This window comes from Paramisgurnus dabryanus, chromosome 4 (assembly GCF_030506205.2).
Source record: "Paramisgurnus dabryanus chromosome 4, PD_genome_1.1, whole genome shotgun sequence".
NCBI lineage: Eukaryota > Metazoa > Chordata > Actinopteri > Cypriniformes > Cobitidae > Paramisgurnus > Paramisgurnus dabryanus.
Genome location: NC_133340.1, coordinates 32,863,061 through 32,883,434, shown reverse-complemented (window position 1 = coordinate 32,883,434; position 20,374 = coordinate 32,863,061). Strand labels below are relative to the sequence as shown.

Below are 20,374 nucleotides of genomic sequence, written 5' to 3'. Positions count from 1 at the left end.
TCCCCTGGGGTCAATGTGTTAGCATGACAGAAGCTTGATGCTGTCGGGCGAACAAGCAACAGCCGGCATTTTTCAGTCTCCCGAGTGCCTCTCGCGTTAATTATTCGATTTTGATGGCTTACGTTTCTTCCCCGTCACAAAAAAACCCCACAGGTTTGTCAATGCCATCAAAAGTATTATTTAGTTTTTGTTTGTTTGTTGATCACGATGTACAAAGTAGATAAGGAAAACTAGGATTCTGTGTATTCAATGCGCTGCCATCGTTGTTTACGATGCCTGGAATACTGCGCTGTAATTTGTTGAGCGGATTTATTGCATTCTGCAGAAAAGTGCCGTTTATCACGTTTTGGGAAAAAAGGAGAAAAGATGACAGAATAACACGGCGGATATTGGATTTTGCAAAAAATTAAAAGGGGACAGAGAATGAAAAACCATTTTTATCTTGTCTTTGTTGAATAATGGTAGTCTACCCGCATTCACAAACATACAAAAAGTGCTAAACATGCTAAACATCTCAGTCTCATAGAAATTCCTCTTTTAGAAATGTCAGCCAGAAAACGGCCCAATCTGAAAAACTGATGCTTATGACATCACAGGCATCTAACTGCCCCTCCACAAAATAATTGGCTAAATTTTTTGAGTGGCAGCAAAGTCAGCCAATCAGTAATGAGATTGCAAGTTAAGCCATTAGGGAGTGCCAAATAGGTGCAAAACCACTTGTTTAAAATCCCCCACCCTAATAGAGCTATCTGAGGGAGGTTTTTAGGAAGCTTCTAAGACATTACAGACCCAAACAAAACATTTTTTGTCTACATGTCACATCACAGAACAAGGATAAATACCCCGTTCAATCATTCTATGTCACCTTTAAGAATTTACTTTTTAATAATAACCTGATACAATATTGATTTTGGCGGTAACTCGTTTGATTTTGGCGTTTGTCGTGTTTTGGAACCAAACTCTTCCTATATTCTCATTGTTATTGACAGTATTAGTGCAAAAAATTAACACTTAATGGTCCTAACAACATGTCTTAAGCAAGAGATAATCTATAGTAGGGTTCAGCTGATCCAATACTTGGGAGCGGGTATCGGGAGATTGTTCAGACCAGCCATGGTTGATTTCAATGTTAAGTCAATGTGAAGACGCGTCAATGCGCGTCTGGAGGTCTCGCGGTGTGAATGAGGCGTTTAGCACAGCACGGTAGACACGATTCCGTCTCAGTTGTGCTTCTAGTTCGCACGAATGGCGCAACTTGAGCGTTGCCGCGGCAAACGCACGAGTCGAAAAATTTGAACTTTGGCGGAAAACTCAAAATGTTCAAGCGGCAAACTAGACGCGATTTTGACACCTTAACTCTTTCACCGCCATTGACTAGATATCTCTTCAATTAAGAGAAAACGCTTCCCCGCCAATGACGAGATGTTCCATCTTTCCGCAATACCGCTATTATCCGCAACTTTTTAAACCCGGAAGTATTGCCCTATGGCAAGCGGCTGCATGTCCGTGTCTGTTTTAAAGATCGCTCTGAATGGGATCGCTATGAAAAGTCCGTCAGAAAAATGGAATTATCTCTGCTTTTTGCTCAAAATGTGGTGTTTTTGCAGAAACCTACCCATAGTCAAAAGCTGATTACAAAAGAACCACTGAAGGTAGGATGAAACGTTTTTTTTTTTTTTTTTTTTAAAGCAGAGGGTCTGTTCTTTCATTTGTTATATGGTTTGTTTATATATTTAAAGAAGAACATTTTCTGGAAGGCATTAAACTTTGGTGAAAATCATGAAAAACGCTGGCGCTGGCTGGCAACTTTTTTTAAAAACGCTGGCGGTGAAAGAGTTAAACGCGGCTAGTGTAAACCCACGGTTAGACCTGATGTCTTTCATGTTTTGATAGTTTTGCGCAAATTAAGTAAAAATGTACTCCGACTATTTGACCTTCACGAAAAATACCAAGTATCAAATCGGGATCAAGATCGGCCAATTCTCAGAATTTAGGTATCAAAATTGGATCGTATGGACAAAGTGGTGTCAACCCATTCCTAATCTATAGGTAGCAGGTTATCATCACAGAAATAAGCCAGGACAATGTGATCAAAACCTGATGCAAAGCAGAGGTTCTTGTATCACACTGAAGGGGCTTATTACACGATAACAACCGGCTGTCTGTGCATTATCCCGCTTATTACACGGCTATTTACCTCATAAGCAAGGTAAGTAACATTAAATACTGATTTGATATTGATTTTAAGTGAAGACTAGCAGTTCAACTGTCACAAACATGCCATTTGGTATTATCATTTGTAAATATAATGTCATATATGTTATAATATTAAACCGTGTAATATTAAACTGCGCTTTTTGGGTTTTGAGCGGTTGCTATTTGGTAAAAAAAAGATGAATAAATTGATCAATAAGGAGCTTTATTTAAGCAAAATATTACAGTGTATTTCCTTGTTTTGAATTTGTGGTAAAATATGACATGTTCTTACCAGAGTTCATAAGATCGACCCACATATTCACTCCCCGTGTCTTTTTTAGACGATAATTCTGGCAATCATAAATCATTATGCACATTCATGACCCAAATAAGTTTCAATCTGGGAATTGACAACAGCACATGGACTGAGGGACAGACAGACGGGAAGCTGAAGGTTATTTCATTTGAAGTTGTGTGCTACTTTTTAAAGGTCAAAGTAAAATTCGCTTTATTTCCTAAAGTCATAGAAACTGTTCACGTCAATCTTTTAATATGAGTTTTTGACCTAAGGGATTCACACACAGACATCTCGCTACACATCTCGCTATACACACATACCTTTTTTAAGGCTATTTCTCGGATAATGATATTTACCAGCGATTTTATCTTGAATTCACCCCAGATAGCAAACTCTCTTTCAGGAGTCAATTATTTTGGTATGGTCTTTAGAGTTTATGTGCCAGAAAAATCTTTGTTGGAGAATGAATGAGTATGGTGCAATTTTTTACCCTATGGATATTCATTTAGAAGCGAACATGGGTCAATGCCACAATAAATCCCTTTTACCGTGGCTTTTAATGATTGCAAGTGAACTGTTAATCTATTAAATTTATTAAATTGACTGAAGCATTATCTATATGCCAATACTGTCTGGCGCCATACAAAGCTCAATTTTAGTAAGCTGTAGCTTCCATTGTGTTCATTTTATGAAGCTGAAGCTATATATTACATTTCTGGTAAGTGTGAATCCCTAGAAAAATAATAAAAACATTTCTATTTGATACTCTTATCCACGGTGACTTTAAGGCATAGTTTTTTTTGTTATCTGTAACGGAAACTAAATGCAATACACTTCCAGAATCAGGAACAGTTTCTTATTCTACCCCAATGTCATATGACTATTCAGAACACATTAATGTGTAAAAACAATAATAATACTGGACATTTTATTGCCAACAATGTTACTTTCCAACTGTGAACTTTAATGTTTTACTTATTTTTTGTAATTCTTGTAAATTTTTTAATATCTGTACATATGAAACTTTTTGTGTACATCAGTGATGCCTATTGTATTTTGTCTGTAGTCTATGGAAAAGCAGTCAAGAATGTTTTCACTGTACTTGATATATGACAATAAATGACTACCAGCTGCTACAGGAATAACAATAGTTTGCCTCTTTCTAACAAGGCACATGCTATAAGGTATTATATCAGCAGCATGTATAGTACAGAATGAAGGCCGAAGTACGGTCCATTAGTAGGGTCCGCGTACAGTGCACGTGATGCAATTTTTGCCATCAGAAGAGTGCACGCATACTGTAGGTGCACTGCCGAATTTGTTGCAATGGCAATGCACATGCGTTCTGCGTCTGTGTACACATTTAGCTTTTCCGTGACTCTTTGGGTCCTTGCAAATGGTCAAATGAGAAATGCAAATTAGATATGGCCAGGTGGATGTAACAAGCTCACTGATTGGCTCTGATTGTACGTCATGCACAGATTTATAGATCTCGGATGAGGACCCAAACAGTCACGGAAAAGCTAAATAGAGAGGCTAAAACGAAAAGCAAATCAAAAAGTGAAAAGAATAAGGAGAACCATCGGGAAAATGAAAACAGAAATGTTAAACAGAAATCCCCTTTTAAATGCCTAATTTAAACCTCTATTTGTAGTTTAATTTATAAATCCAGTTATTTATTTCTCTTTTTAAATCGCTTTTTGAAATACATTTTGAAATTCCATTATTTAATTAAGAATTTGTAAATGCAATTTAAAATGATGAACTTATTGAGTGTTTTATGTTGTTTTTTGTAAATTTTTATATTAATTTGAACTATTTATTAATGGATTAATATTTCATTTCTGCATTATTTTTATAATCTCACTTTTTATTGCCTAATAAAATGTTTGTCTATTTATTTATAGATTAATTAATAAATTTTTAAACAAATGTATTAATTGCTATTTTTATTGTCCAGGTAGTTATTAAATATTGAAGTTCTTTATTACATTTTGCATGACTCTTGTGGTCCTCAATACTTCCGCGCCTCGCAAAACACCTTATCCGCGCCACGGGACCTCCAGACGCGCGTCAACACGTCTTCACATTGACTTAACATTGAAATCACTCCCCCTTGCCGCCTCTACCGCGGTTGGTGTAAACGCAGCATAAAAGTAGGCGAGTCATTCATCAATGGAACTCACAGCAGACTGACATTTAAATGGGAGGGGGCGGGGTTAACGGATGCTCTGCTCACACTGTCAAACTGATGTCATCAGAGTCATTCAGATTTTGTTAAAAGTTTATAAGGAGGCAAATTGATTAAAAAAATAAAAATGACCCACACGGATAATTTTTTTAATAATGAACACTGCAATATTCCATTAAAAAAAATAAGAATAGTGAGTTTTGATTTTATGGGGGCTTTACCCATGAGCCACAATAATAGGAATGGTTGCCTAAGCACCACAAACCATCATGTAGCTGAGAAAAACAAATGATTGCTTATAGAAGCATACTGTATAGTATCTCATCGACTAAAACTCTGATGTATTGCGATGTTAATTTATGCATTAACTTTTAACCGAGTGTGTTCTAGCACTAATGCAATAGCGGAGCAATATATGAGCTTACTTGCTTGCTTATCTTTACTCTTAATTAGTTGCTCTGACAGCTTTAATCTTCCATGTGTGTTTGTGTTTTGAGAGTGGGTACCAGCGTGGGAGTCTGGAGGTGAGGATGCTGCGAATGTCTCCAGTGTAGACATCATTACAACCAGCCACTGACCTCATTAAAACAAATACCATCTATTTAGGAAATATGATTGGAGTTTATTGAAGTCTTTGTGAATTACCAATATGTTGACAAAGTCAGATTATTATATGCATACATGCTAAATCGGTAGTAAAGTAATTTCTAAATCTCATGCCGGCCTATGGCAAGAATCTTAGGTCAGGGGGGTGGATGTGTTCTAGATTTCCAAAGGAGCTGCTGGCCACTACTGTATGGGACTGATGGTTGAGACAAAGATAATTAAATGGGTCATATCAGACAGGGTTGGTCATTTTGTTTTATTTCTTACCCCTGCGGTCCATTTCCGAAAGCTTCATGCTCCAAAAACAAAAGTAATTTGATTTTCATGACCATTTTCTACCCTCTGTCAGAATTAAATGGGACATTTCTACCTTTAGGTCCACTATGGACGATAGCAAAGTTTTCTTGAGCCAAAACTTGTGTAATAATTTCATATTCGATGACCAATTTCCACTCTCTATCTGATCCCTGGACGGTTTGTTGTTTTGCTGCTGTGCCGTTAATTAAAATGAGAAACACTTGGTTTCACTCACACATGGGCTGCATGTCCAGCAGAGTTTTCATAGTTTTATTTTATCGTTCTTTCAAACCAGCTGGTTATTAAAACAATCCAGACCACAAAACCCGTCAAGATCAATGAGCATTTTATCTTTTTTAATAAATATCAGTCATTATTTTTGACACCGGGGTTCCTCAGAGGATACACAGTGCAATAGGCGTGACACACAGCCAGCATAAGACTTTACCAACTTGTAATTGTTATATGGTTAGCATTATCATATTGGTCAGGTTTCTAATCACCCAAAAGGTAAAACATACTCTGTAAAAAGTAAAAGTTGGATCAACTCAAAATCTTATTTAATTTTGTTTCACTTTAAGTGAAAATTTTAAGTTGAAAATGTTTAAATATTTTAGATGTTACCAATATAGACAAAATTTGATTGAGTTATTCGTGTTTAAACTAAATATCTATCAGGTGTTACAACAAACCCTCTGTTGTTACAATTAAATGATTACTCCACTTTTCAAATCCCAATAATTTACTCATCCCCATGTCATCCAAGATATTTATGTCTTTATTTGATTAAGTTAAAAAGAAATAAAGTTTTATTTAGGAAAACATTTCAGGATTTTTCTTATTTAATAGACTTTATTGGATCCCAAAAGTTGACAGTTTCAATGCAGTTTAAAATTGCAGCTTCAAAACAGCTTTAAGGACACTAAACAATCCCAAACGAAGCATAAGGGTCTTATCCAGTGAAATTATAGCAATTTTTACAATGAAAATACAAAAAATGCACTTTTAAACCATAATTTCTCATCTTGCACTAGCCGTGTGACGCGCCAGCGTGACCTTACATATTTGCGCAAGCAGGTCGAAATGTCACACATCACATATGTGAAATGCACACTTGCGGACCATTTTAAACAATAAACGGAAACAAAGACATTAATTAGTATCATTTCACATACAACGTTGAACGGTCCTCTTTCTCCACACTTGTAAAAATTAGGGGTCAAAAAACGTTTGGACCCTCATGAATCGATTCAGAATCGATTCTTAGGCTCCCGATTCGATTCAGAATCGATTCTTAGGCTCCCGATTCGATTCAGAATCGATTCTTGAAGTACTAATTAGTATATTTGTGACGTCATTACGTCACATTTGCTCTCAAAGCCAGAATAGTGTTTAGACTTTTGCTACTAGTCTCTGAACTGTCATATACTGTACTTTAATGCAACTAAGTGCTCAATAAAGTCATTCCTATATACATAAATGTTCTGTTTCTGTTATAGTAATTTAAAAAAAAAATAGTAATTTAACATGACATTAATTCTTTATGTTAATGAGCAAACATTGGGGCGGTAGTTTCGCATAAGTCATGCGTGACCTTTTGCGGTGCTTTCGCAATGCGTAAGGTCGCGGTGTCGTGTCACACGGCTAGTGCAAGACAAGAAGTTGTGGTTTAAAAGTGCTTATCTTTTTATTTTTCTTGTCGAAAATGACATTCGTTTCACTAGATATGAGCCTTTTGCCTCGGTTGGGATCATTCAGAGCCCTTTAAAGCTGCGCTGAAACTGTCATTTTAAACTGCATTGAAACTGTAAACTGTCAAGGTACAATAAAGTCTATTAAATTGAGAAAAATCCTGGAACCTAATTTTTTCATTTTGGATGTCACCTGTGAATGCGCCTGGACTTGACGAACACAAAGCAGTCATAATGCGGATATGTCCATATGGCACCACAATCAATGCAGCATAACATGAAAGACTAGGGAACCCAAATGTGCCACATGTTCTTGCACTTTTCAAATAAAAGTTCATACCATGTAAACATGCTTTAAGCACTTGTTGAAACTCTCCATGGCTGTGGTCCTCCAAACTTTAATTTTGAGACTTAATAGTTGCATGGGTTTCTGCATATGACAACACACCTTTGTGAGCAGCAAGACTCTTTTCTGCAGACGACGGACTAGGGCATCCTGGTTCTCTCGTTTCTTCTGCTCCTCTTGAGCTTTGGCACGTAGTTGAGACACCTCGGGGACCAGCTCGGCACGGGCCTTCTCGACAGAGCGAAAACTGAGAGAAACATATGGATAAACAACATTATGATGGAGCACCTCTAACTGCACCTCCTTTATCATGAAAGGTCATTTCTATGCAACATGAAAGCCGCCGTCAGTTTCTGAGTGCCAAAAACACGTTCTTTGTAGTGCCATTCTGGGACATCAAGACATTGAGCCATAAACAATTCTGTGAAACTGCCCTGAAAAAACTACTTGTAGAATATTAACCATTAGGGTTAAGATTAGGGTAGTAGTAACCCCATAATTTAAGTATCCCCTAATGTAAGTGGTTGGCCAGAATAAGATGAAAAATGTACCTGACTTAAACTGAGGCTAGAAATCCCAGAATGCACTGCAAAATGCTTCGTGGTAGAACAACGAATCCAAGATGGAGGGAGAAATGCAAATATTACGTTCAATAATGGGTGTCTCAATCAGCTTCCTAGCTCTTGGGGACATGAAGCAGTATGTCATGTACACAGCCTAAGCTCACTTCACATGATTACTATTAAAATCAAATTTCTCCTTGCACAACACCATTTGTGTTATGTCCTTTAAATGGGTCATTATTTTGAAGTAGGCAGCAAACTATCTTATGAAACACAACTACTTTTTAGTCAGGTCAGTAAACCAAGGCTGTAAAATCCCAGCTAAAGTCATTTTTTGTCTCCATAATGTAAATAACATGTGAAAATATAAAATTAATATTTAAAACTAAATGAGTAAGGAAGGTCAGATCAAAGATTGAAAGTAAACAGATTATGAGACTTTATCATGGACTTCACAGACAAGGTCAAGTAAAAAAATTGTGATTTTAAAACCTCAAACAATATAGTCGTGTATTTTCATAATGAAGCGTGCACATGCCACTGTTTCTGTTCTGTTTGAGATATAGGATGAGAAATGTTTGATACAGATCATCTCTGACTGTGAAAGCTCTTTTCCACTTGACCTTACAGAGAGAGAGAAATTACCCACAGCAAGACTTCAATTCCATCAAATGTGCTGGAAAACGATGTGTGCGTCTTGTATCTGACAGATTAAAGAGAGAACGAACATTAAGTCTGTGTATGTGTGGAAGTAATTGTGCTTTCTGGAGGTAGTTGACAAGGGAAATTTGTTTTCGGGTGGGGGTGGTCGGGCGAACGTGTGTGTGTCCTCGTAGCTAAATTGATTAACTTCTCTCATCTCCTCCAGATGCTAACTATCCAGCCCAATTTAAGCTTTAATGAAAATAATCATAGCCTGCTGCGGAGGGTCAATAAGACAATAATGCAAAATCTAATCACAAAAACCATAGTCTCCTATCAGTTTGACCTAGCACATACCAAGACTTATTATGTAAATTGCCTCTATTCGTTAGTGAACAAGGTAATTGATTTAGTTGCCCCACAAGGAAGATGTAGCTTAAAGTAGTGATTTAAAAAAGCGGACCATATAAACACATGTAACAAAATCATCTTATTAGGATGCGTCTACTGTTCATTAGCCATTTTTAATTTAATAGAAATTTAGAAAATTTACCTAACCAGGTCTGCAACAAATAAAGCAATAAACATAATCTATTTGATGCACATGTCTGTTTTTGTCACAATATTGACATGACACGTTGTCGGTAGTGTGGAGTCAGATTTATGTGTCGCATGTGTCCCTGTCCAAAGTGAAATCTCATTTGCTCCAAAATCCCTAACTTAAAACACTCTTGCCAGAAGACAATAAAAAGACTGCCAAATGAATAAATCAACTGGTAGGGTTTGGCACTAAGAAAAAAAAAACAAGGCCACTGGTCCACTTCCCAAGACACATAAACATATTTGGAATAGAAAAGAAGCCAGACACAAATGTAAAAGACCCACACGAAATCACAAAAATAATCAGTTTCAATTGAGAACCGGTTCTAGATTCACACCTGTATGGAAGGGGGTGTGTACACCAAGGCATTTATGCTTGCGGCTGGCATATGTTTTTAATTGTTTCCAATCGAAGCGTCACACTTTTCAAAAACGGCAGAAGCTGGCGGTTTTGTCCGCATTCAGTGCCGAGCACCCAGAGTTAAAAAAAAACTTTTAACCTTGGGTTAAACGCTCAGCCTGTCAATGTCACTTTTCACTCAGCTGTCCAATAACAGTGGGAGAAGGGCGGGACAAATATCACAACAACCAACCGCCGCATCGTACAATGACTGATAAATAAAACATTAGTATCATAGCAACCAAATCGCTCTTAAAGGGATAGTTCGGCCAAAAATTATATTAAACCCATGATTTACTCACCCCCAAGCTGTCCGAGTTGCATATGTCCATCGTTTTTCAGACAAACACATTTTCGGATATTTTATAAAATGTTTTAGATCTTTCAGTTGATAAAATGTAATGTTACTCGATCCACGACCTTCAAGTCCAAAAAAAGTGCGTCCATCCTTCACAAATTAAATCCAAACAGCTCCAGGATGATAAACAAAGGTCTTCTGAGGGTAATCCGCGCGGTGTTGTTGTAGAAATATCCTTATTTAAAACTTTAATAACGTAAATAAATACCTTCCGGTAGCGCCGCCATCTTAGTCGTGTCCGCATTCAGGATGAGAGCTTACGCAGCCTACGGAGGTTACTCTGCTGCTGCTCTGTGCCCCCGCTGTCCGAATTTGTCATACGTCACTAAGAAAAGTGCGTACACTACGCTAATACTCTCTCCTGAATACAGAGGAGTCTAAGATGGCGGTGCTACCGGAAGGTAGTTATTTACGTTAATAAAGTTTTAAATATGGATATTTCTACAACACCGCACGGATTACCCTCAGAAGACCTTTGTTACGTCCTGGGACTTAAAGTTGAGGGAGGTGATGTTTGTAAAATTGCCTTGTTCTATATGTGTTTCTCTCCCCTCCCTTGTTTTCTCATTATCCCTGGCAGTGTCGCGTGATTGGAAGCACCTGCAGCTAATGAGTGAGAACTGGATAAAGCACGAGAGAAGACCGTGTGCGGGAGCTTCGGTAGAGCGCGTTGCGGAGCTCACGTTCGGTCGTTCTACCCTCCAGCTCCTGTCTCCTCTTTTAGGGTCTATTGTGACTCATGTGTGGGCTAGCAACTGTCGGTTATTAGCTTTAAGAGTTGGATCTCTTTATAGAGTCTCTAAGATCGGCTCCTGTTGAAATTAGAGTTTTGTAAATATTTTTCTATTCTGTTTCTTATTCTTGTTAATGTGTCATTTCATTCAATTATTGTTTCCTCTGTTAAATTAATTACTTTACGAGCTGTAGGTCTGGGATGGCCGTTTAGTTTGTACTACTTTTTCTCATGGTTTTGCTTAGTTAGGGAGTGAGGGAAAAAGAGTGTTATTCTTTTGTATTGTTTTATTTATTTTTGTAGGTAAGTTAATAATCTAAAATTAAGTTAGATTCCTGTTATGTTTGTTATTTTGGCCTTTATCCCTTTCCGAAGAGATGCTCCTCACAGAGTAAATAAAACTCTTGAACGTATTACTGTGTTTTGTGGTGAGATGGGACAGGAGCGGGAGGGGGAAAACTGATATTTAGCTTCTTTATATTTTGTCATCGGACCTTTCCCACCCTAGACGTGATGGGTTCGTGACAAGTGGGGGCTCGTTCGTCCGTTTTGCGATAATTTTTGCTTGGCTGTTTTGAATTTTGGCAAGGGAGGAAATATACAGGGTTTAATATGGAATTTGACTTGGTAAAGTTTAGTCTTTCGCCAACAGTGGAAGAATTTGATCGTTGCCGAAAGAAGGATTTGATTGTGATAGCGGAGTTTTTTAATGTAGCTATTTCTAAAGAGCAAAAGAAGCAAGTTATTAGAGATAAGCTATATAGTAAGTTGGTAGAGATGAGCATTTTTCCTGAGTGCGCTGCAACGGAAGATTTTGAGGCAGGGGCTGAAGAAGAGATGGCTGATGATGTGGAGTCAGTAAGTGAGACGAAGCCCATTCCGTTAGTAGATCCGTTGGTTACTGTTCGCTTAAAGGAATTAGATCTAGAGATGAAAAAGCAGGAGCACGAAACACAGTTACTCCGATTAAAAGAGCTGGAGATAACTGCGGAACGGGATATTAAGTTACAACAACTGGAGCTGGAAGCCCAGCGACTGCGTTACAGTCCAGCTCCAGAGCTGCCCGCCGGGTTCCATTCTGGTGGTTCCGATCCTGATCCTCCTGTTTTTGATGTAAGTAAGTACCTTAGACTTGTACCTCCCTTTCGTGAAACAGAGGTGGATTCGTACTTTGTGGCCTTCGAACGGGTAGCGACTAAGTTAAAATGGCCCAAGGATATGTGGGCATTATTGTTGCAGTGTAATCTCGTTGGCAAAGCCCAAGAGGTTTGTGTGGCTTTGCCAATTGAGGATTCATTAGATTATGACACTGTAAAATTGGCCGTCTTGCGAGCATATGAATTAGTGCCGGAGGCGTATCGGCAAAAGTTCAGGGCTTGTTCAAAAACAGCCAAGCAAACGTTCGTGGAGTTTGCGCGAGAAAAAAAAGCTTTGTTTGAGAAATGGTGTCTTTCAACTAAAATTACTTCTCTTGAGGAGTTACAGGAATTGATCTTACTTGAAGATTTTAAGACATGTGTGCCTGAGAGTATTGTAGTACATTTAAATGAGCAAAAAGCTTCTAAATTATTTGATGCTGCAATTTTAGCCGACGAATTTGTGCTTACACACAAAACCGTTTTTTCTCCCGTGCGCGCTCCTAAACCTGCGTCCGTTGTGGATATGGGTAGAGATCATAAATCACATAATCCATCGAGGTCTTATAGTGAGTCGAAAACCGCGTTGAAACGACCTGATAAAAAAAGGGTATGTTTTTACTGCCTTGACTCTGATCATTTGATTTCAAATTGTAAAGCTTGGCAGCAGAAATTTAATAAACCTAAAGGGGTAGCATTTATTTCTACTTCTGAAGGTGTAAATTTACCATCAAATTCTCCCGGCTTTGAGAAGTTTATGCAAAAATGTACTGTATCGCTCGAGGGTTTCGAACCTAAATCTATAGTGATGTTGCGAGATACAGGGTCCGCGCAGTCGTTGATACTGGAAAGCGCGTTACCGTTTTCATCAGAATCGTTCACGGGAAATAATGTACTTATCCGTGGTGTTGAAATGGGTTGTGTTTCAGTACCATTGCATACGGTTTGTTTGCAATCTGACCTTATGTCGGGCACCGTGAGTGTCGGGGTTTCCTCGCAACTACCCGTGAACGGTGTGAGTTTAATCCTGGGTATTGTTTTGGCTGGGGCAAAGGTTTTCCCGTATCCGATTGTGTCTGAAAAGCCTGATGTTAGCGACCAGATAGCGGCTTCACAGTCCTCCTTTGTTTTTCCGTCATGCGCCGTGACGCGGGCACAAGCAAAAAAATTCAGTGACGTGATTGATCTGTCCGCCTCTTTTTTGGGTTCATCTCCAAATAGTGTAGAATGTGAATTGTCTGTCCCACTACCACCACTACTGGATGGTGAGCACCTTGGACATAATTTGCCTCCTTTAAAAGCAACTAGGGAACAGTTAATTGAGGCTCAAAAATCTGACGAAACATTGAATAAATGTGTTAGTGCTGCTGGTGATAATGCACAAGTTACAGATACGCCAGTAGGATATTTTTGGGATGACGGCGTTTTGATGCGTTGGTGGAAGTCATCCGGTGCTGTGCGTGAGTGTGTTCGTCAGATCGTTCTTCCCTCCGGTTACCGTACTCAAATAATGAAGCTGGCCCATGAACACGTTTGTTCTGGACATCTTGGTGTTACAAAGACACATGATCGGATTGTTAAACATTTTTTCTGGCCGAACATTAAGTCTTCTGTGTCTGCTTTCGTTCGTGCATGCCCTGTTTGCCAACTTGCGGGTAAACCAAATCAGGTGATCCCTCCAGCGCCACTTCAACCAATTCCGGTGATGGGAGAGCCTTTTGAAAGACTCATCCTTGATTGTGTAGGTCCTTTACCTAAATCTAAATCTGGCCATCAATATCTCCTCACGATAATGTGTGCGTCCACTCGTTATCCAGAGGCTGTTCCTCTGCGTTCAATTACTACGAAAACTGTTGTTAAAGAGATGGTTAAGTTTTGTTCAATGTTCGGGTTACCTAAAGTAATTCAAACAGATCGTGGAACAAACTTTACATCCCATTTGTTTGAACAGTTAGCGAAAGAGTTGCAAGTTGAACATCAAATGTCAAGTGCGTACCACCCGGAGTCACAGGGTGCGCTCGAGCGTTTCCACCAGACATTAAAATCAATGTTACGAACATATTGTGTGGAAACTGGTCGAGAGTGGGTGGATGGCTTACCTTTGTTAATGTTGGCTGTGCGGAGTACAGTGCAGGAGTCATTAGGTTTTAGTCCTGCCGAACTAGTGTTCGGGCACGCAGTTCGGGGTCCGCTTAAGTTACTCAGTGAACAATTCCTCTCTAAAAATATTCACCGTAAACCAGTTCTGGAGTACGTAAGTACGTTTCATGAGCATCTTCAGAAAGCGTGGGAAATTGCTAGACAGCATCTTTGCAACACTCAGTCTAAAATGAAGGTGCGTTATGACAAAAAGAGTGTTGCTCGCAGTTTCCAACCTGGGGATTTAGTGCTTGTTTTGCTGTCTGTACCTAATTCACCCATGCATGCTCGATTTTCTGGTCCTTACCAGATAGAACGTAAATTGAGTGACACGAATTACATGGTCCTGACGCCTGATCGACGTAATAAAAGCCGAGTTTGTCATGTTAACATGCTCAAAGCGTATGTTGCTCGGGGAAAGCCTGGGGAAAACTCTGCTGTTAAATGTATGTCGGTCGTGCAGAATGTTGGTATGCCTGTCGGTGATGTGTCTGTAGAGGATAGTATGTTTGACAAGGATGATCCGGGTGTCTTAGGACGACTGTCAAACTCGACTATTTTAGCTACATTACCATCGTATCTTTCCTATTTGTCGGAACAACAGCAATATGATATCACGGAGTTGATTAATAGGTATTTAATACTTTTTAATGATGTTCCTTCCCAAACCAACGTGCTAATGCATGATATTGATGTGGGTCAAAATCGACCTATTAAACAACATGCTTACAGGGTTAACCCCCGCAAACGTCAGGCCTTGCGCGAGGAAGTCGAGTATCTGGTGCGTAATGGTTTTGCTGTGGCAAGCCAGAGTCCATGGAGTTCGCCCTGCATACTTGTTCCCAAATCTGATGGTTCCTTTCGGTTTTGTACCGATTTCCGTAAAGTGAATAGTGTAACGCAAGCTGACTCTTTCCCCCTTCCAAGAATAGACGATTGCATTGATCGGGTGGGTTCTTCCCGTTATGTTACCAAACTTGACCTCTTAAAGGGTTATTGGCAGGTGCCGTTGACATCACGCGCTTCCGAGGTTTCCGCCTTTGTTACGCCCGATGCATTTATGCAGTATTCGGTGATGGCTTTCGGAATGCGCAACGCACCTGCCACATTCCAAAGATTAATGCAGACTGTGTTGTCTGGTGTACAAAATTGCGAAGTGTATCTCGATGATGTCGTGGTTTATTCCATGACGTGGGAAGATCATTTACAGACACTTGAGGTAGTTTTTAAACGTTTGGCTGCTGCCTCTTTGACATTAAATCTCAGTAAATGTGAGTTTGCTAAAGCAATGGTGACATACCTTGGGAAACTGGTCGGGCAGGGCCAGGTGAAGTCTGTAAGCGGTAAGGTTGAAGCCATTGTTGAATTTCCTACCCCTGTTAATAAACGTGAGTTACGACGTTTTTTGGGAATGACAGGATATTACCGAGGGTTTTGTAAGAACTTTGCAACGGTTGTTGCACCCCTCACAGATCTCCTTAGTACAGTTCGAAAATTTTTGTGGGACGATGAGTGTGAATCCGCATTTTGCTCTGCTAAGGACCTGTTATGTAATTCTCCAGTCCTGTCTGCTCCGAATTTTGATGTGCCTTTTAGCTTGCAAGTTGATGCAAGTGCTCGTGGTGCTGGTGCGGTACTGATGCAAGCTGATGCTGCTGGCATTGAACATCCTGTCAGTTACTTTTCCAAAAAGTTTTCAAAATGTCAGCAAAATTATAGTACCATTGAAAAGGAAGCTTTAGCATTGCTGTTGGCCATTAAACATTTTGAAGTATACCTAAATTCTGGGGAACCAATTGTAGTGTACACTGACCATAACCCGCTGATATTTTTGTCACGGATGTCAAACTCTAATCAGCGTCTGATGAGATGGGCACTGTTTTTGCAAGAGTTTAATTTGGACATACGGCATAAGAAGGGGGTAGATAACATCATAGCTGATGCACTGTCTAGAGTGCATACTGCGGATTAAACTCTGAATAGCAATTTGAAGGTCATGTGGTGTAACAAAACTTAATTTATTTGAATTAGGTTTTGTAAGTAAGGGTGGGGGTGTTACGTCCTGGGACTTAAAGTTGAGGGAGGTGATGTTTGTAAAATTGCCTTGTTCTATATGTGTTTCTCTCCCCTCCCTTGTTTTCTCATTATCCCTGGCAGTGTCGCGTGATTGGAAGCACCTGCAGCTAATGAGTGAGAACTGGATAAAGCACGAGAGAAGACCGTGTGCGGGAGCTTCGGTAGAGCGCGTTGCGGAGCTCACGTTCGGTCGTTCTACCCTCCAGCTCCTGTCTCCTCTTTTAGGGTCTATTGTGACTCATGTGTGGGCTAGCAACTGTCGGTTATTAGCTTTAAGAGTTGGATCTCTTTATAGAGTCTCTAAGATCGGCTCCTGTTGAAATTAGAGTTTTGTAAATATTTTTCTATTCTGTTTCTTATTCTTGTTAATGTGTCATTTCATTCAATTATTGTTTCCTCTGTTAAATTAATTACTTTACGAGCTGTAGGTCTGGGATGGCCGTTTAGTTTGTACTACTTTTTCTCATGGTTTTGCTTAGTTAGGGAGTGAGGGAAAAAGAGTGTTATTCTTTTGTATTGTTTTATTTATTTTTGTAGGTAAGTTAATAATCTAAAATTAAGTTAGATTCCTGTTATGTTTGTTATTTTGGCCTTTATCCCTTTCCGAAGAGATGCTCCTCACAGAGTAAATAAAACTCCTGAACGTATTACTGTGTTTTGTGGTGAGATGGGACAGGAGCGGGAGGGGGAAAACTGATATTTAGCTTCTTTATATTTTGTCATCGGACCTTTCCCACCCTAGACGTGATGGGTTCGTGACACCTTTGTTTATCATCCTGGAGCCGTTTGGATTTAATTTGTGAAGGATGGACGCACTTTTTTTGGACTTGAAGGTCGTGGACTATGGGTGGACCCCGTAACATTACATTTAAGATCTAAAACATTTTCTAAAATATCCGAAAATGTGTTTGTCTGAAAAACGATGGACATATGCAACTTGGACAGCTTGGGGGTGAGTAAATCATGGGTTTAACATCATTTTTGGCCTTCCCTTTAAACCAAAGAAAGCAAGGCTTCCCCACAAGCATATTTCAGACCTACAATATCTGCTACATTACCTCCTTTTTTAACATGCAAAGAGATGTTGCTGTAAAAAGCCGGATATCCCAAACTTCATCCAGAAAGAACTGGAGAAGACGTATTTGCAAAGAAGTTTAAGACGACATCACAGTTCATAATTAGCCTGATCTCAATGTTTAGCTCATTAGCGAGATCTGATATTGTCAGTGTTTCGTTTGACTCGACTGCTCAAGTGACGAGTGGTACAGCGCCGTCACACACCAGCTCCCGTAGACCAATTACCATCTGACAATTAGAGCGAAGACCGGAGAAAGATAGAAAGAGCATCAAAGAGAGATGGGCTAATATTGGCCAAAGAAATTCAAGAAAAGAGCCCATTTGAAAGAACAGTACAGGATGAAAAGAGACCCACATTAGAGGGCTTGTCAAATAATGACATTTTTAAGAACAAAAACAGACATGGACTCAGAGACTGACGGGTGAGAGAGAGTACCAATACGTCAGATGAGGGACAGATCAGACGCTCTGGAGCAGACCCGTCGCTCGTAAGAGAAGGTTCAATCGAGACTGTCTGACTCAATTTTTACAGGGGGTGTCAAAATCGTACAAACCGTGCAATGACAGCGCGACTCGACGACATCAAATATTTCATCTGGAATCGATTCAGCTCATACCTTCAATCTACTCGGTTATATAAAAGTAATAACTTTGGAACTGCAACGTTAAAGTTTTAGGCTTAGCTACCGACAACTTTACGAAATCAAATGAGTCGTGTTAAGCGACCCAGGATTCATGATGGAAGTCGGTGGTCCATGTCTTTAGGTGTGTGTGTGTGTGTGTTTCTTACCTGCTATTGAGTGTGTAGTTCTGCTGTTTCAGGTTGAGTTCTCGCTGTTGAATCTGTATCACCTCCCTGGATAAATCCTCAGGTTTCCTACAAAAAAAAAACAATACGCTATGATATCCCTATGAAAGACAAAGAAGGACTAACCTTCAAGTGATCCTTAACTTTAAAGAGCCCCTATTATGTTGCTAAAAACTTTTTTGTGTATTTGGTGAAATACAATGTGTTACAATGTGCGTGGTTTCAAAAAACACATTATTTTTAACATAGCGTACATTATTGTTTCTCCTCTATGCCCCACCTTTCTGAAATGCATCAATTTGTACGAAGCTCATTGTTCTGATAATACTGATATATTACCTATACTCGATGTACTGTCCAGCCCTAAAATTTTAAAACCCATTTTATTGTGTTTAATTCATGAGGCTTGCAATTTGTGCACATCTGTTACCAAATGTTGTGCCAATACAATTTGAATCTTTGACCTCACACATCTGCCAAATATATTTCTATGACTTGAACAGTATAGACAAAATGCATAAAATAAAATTAAAATAAACAGTCCAAACTTGGCGCAAGTACTACAGAAAAACTAACATGGTTGCAAATTTAACCCTAAAAAAGCTATTACTCAATGGGGCACAGAATGGCATTGTAAAAGACCACAAACTTTAAACAGCATTCTCTGAAGAAGCCATTAGCACCTGCTAATGAAACCTGAATTCATGATGTACTTAAACCTAGAGGCTGCTCGCTAATAGAGACAGACAATTTCTCAAGTCAAAAGCTTTAAAACACTTCTTTTTTTAATTGCAAGCAAAATGGTTTCTTCGAAAAGTGCATTCACTTTCCTTTACTGCTTTGCTTTTAAAAAAAAAGTGTTTCTGTCTTAAAACAACGTTAAGCTAAAGTACGGTACACCAATTGAGGTGACCCATAATGAGTCGAATTGTTCTGTAGTTTTACATTATATAAATTAGTTTAGTTAATGTAAAAGGTAAATATGACTTGTTTTCAAAATCTACACTCACAATATTCATAATGCAACTATATACTTCAAAAACAATAAATAAACTAAAAACATGCACTCAGCGTTGGGTCAAAAAAGAATAAGCCCAGCCTTTTTGGGTTGTAATTTAACCTATATTGGGTTGTTTTAACACAACAATTCCAGGTTGTTTTAACACATTGTTGGGGAGCTAGAAAATGAGCATATTTTCCAAAAAAGTGGAGTGTTCCTTTAATTGAACCCAACAGCTGGGTTTGTCCCCTTTTGATCCAATGCTGGATTAAAAATAACCCAGCATTTTTTTTAAGTGTGTAATTGTCCACTTACAAAACATGATGAGAACAATATACATCATAGGAAATCAACCTAAAATAAGTAAAATATTTAAAGCACAATGAGTCCAAATAATACAGGAATTATGTTAACCTGACCCTATCTGACTATCTTCATGTTATACAGTATATCTGAATATCATGTCTACCACATTTAATATTATTTGCTTAGCAGCATATAAGCCATATAAAAATAATAATGGATAAAACTTGCATAAGCGCTTGACAAAAAACTTTTCTACTCCCATAGGTAACAACTTAAAATCTGTTAAAAAAATTTGGTACATGGGGCTCTATTATATTAATGTTGCTATTCTCTTGAAGCGTTCCCATAAAAGCAGACTTTAAAACAATTATGCAAATTTAGTTTACAAAATGTTATGTTGTGCTTGCTGGAAGTACTTGGAGAAGTGGCAATATATATTCAAAATGCATAATTTACATTTATAACGTAAGCAGCTAACTGCCTGGGTCATGCTTCAAATGATCATAGTGCATGTTAAATTACATTTGCAGTCATTGATTTGCATAATTAACGGAGCTGTCAGGATCAAACAAAAGGCTTGTGAACTTTATCACGCCTACAGACAGAAAGCCTCTGAATGCCTTTGCTCATGTTAGGCGATTTTTTTTATATTTCCAGTGATGAAAGTGCTATATCTTACAACTGACACCTTTGTTCTGTATTCAAGATTAAACCTAATTCTGAAGATGACTGGTTCGCCGTTCAAACAAAGGCGAAATGGCTGCCGAGGGAAACATAAAAAATGGAATCATAAGACAAATTTTCCTCTTTCATTCTTCATTTTTTAGGAAGTTATCTCCCGTTTCCTTTGCAGCGTGACAAAATGAGCCTACCACACAAAAAGCAAAGTTCATTTTGCTTTTCTTTGCTGA

At 38.8% G+C, this 20,374-nt stretch overlaps 1 protein-coding gene across 1 annotated transcript in view; it reads right to left on the bottom strand.

Annotated features, from left to right (window-relative positions):
* The window catches only part of mad1l1 (mitotic arrest deficient 1 like 1), a 96,118-nt gene that overhangs the window by 66,903 nt on the left and 8,841 nt on the right, over nucleotides 1–20,374 (bottom strand). Inside the window, exons 10-11 of the mRNA XM_065254223.1 lie at nucleotides 18,140–18,226; nucleotides 7,728–7,872 (exon numbers count right to left, since the gene is read on the bottom strand). Of these exons, the coding sequence (XP_065110295.1) occupies nucleotides 7,728–7,872; nucleotides 18,140–18,226 (232 nt within the window). The remainder of the gene's footprint in view (nucleotides 1–7,727; nucleotides 7,873–18,139; nucleotides 18,227–20,374) is intronic.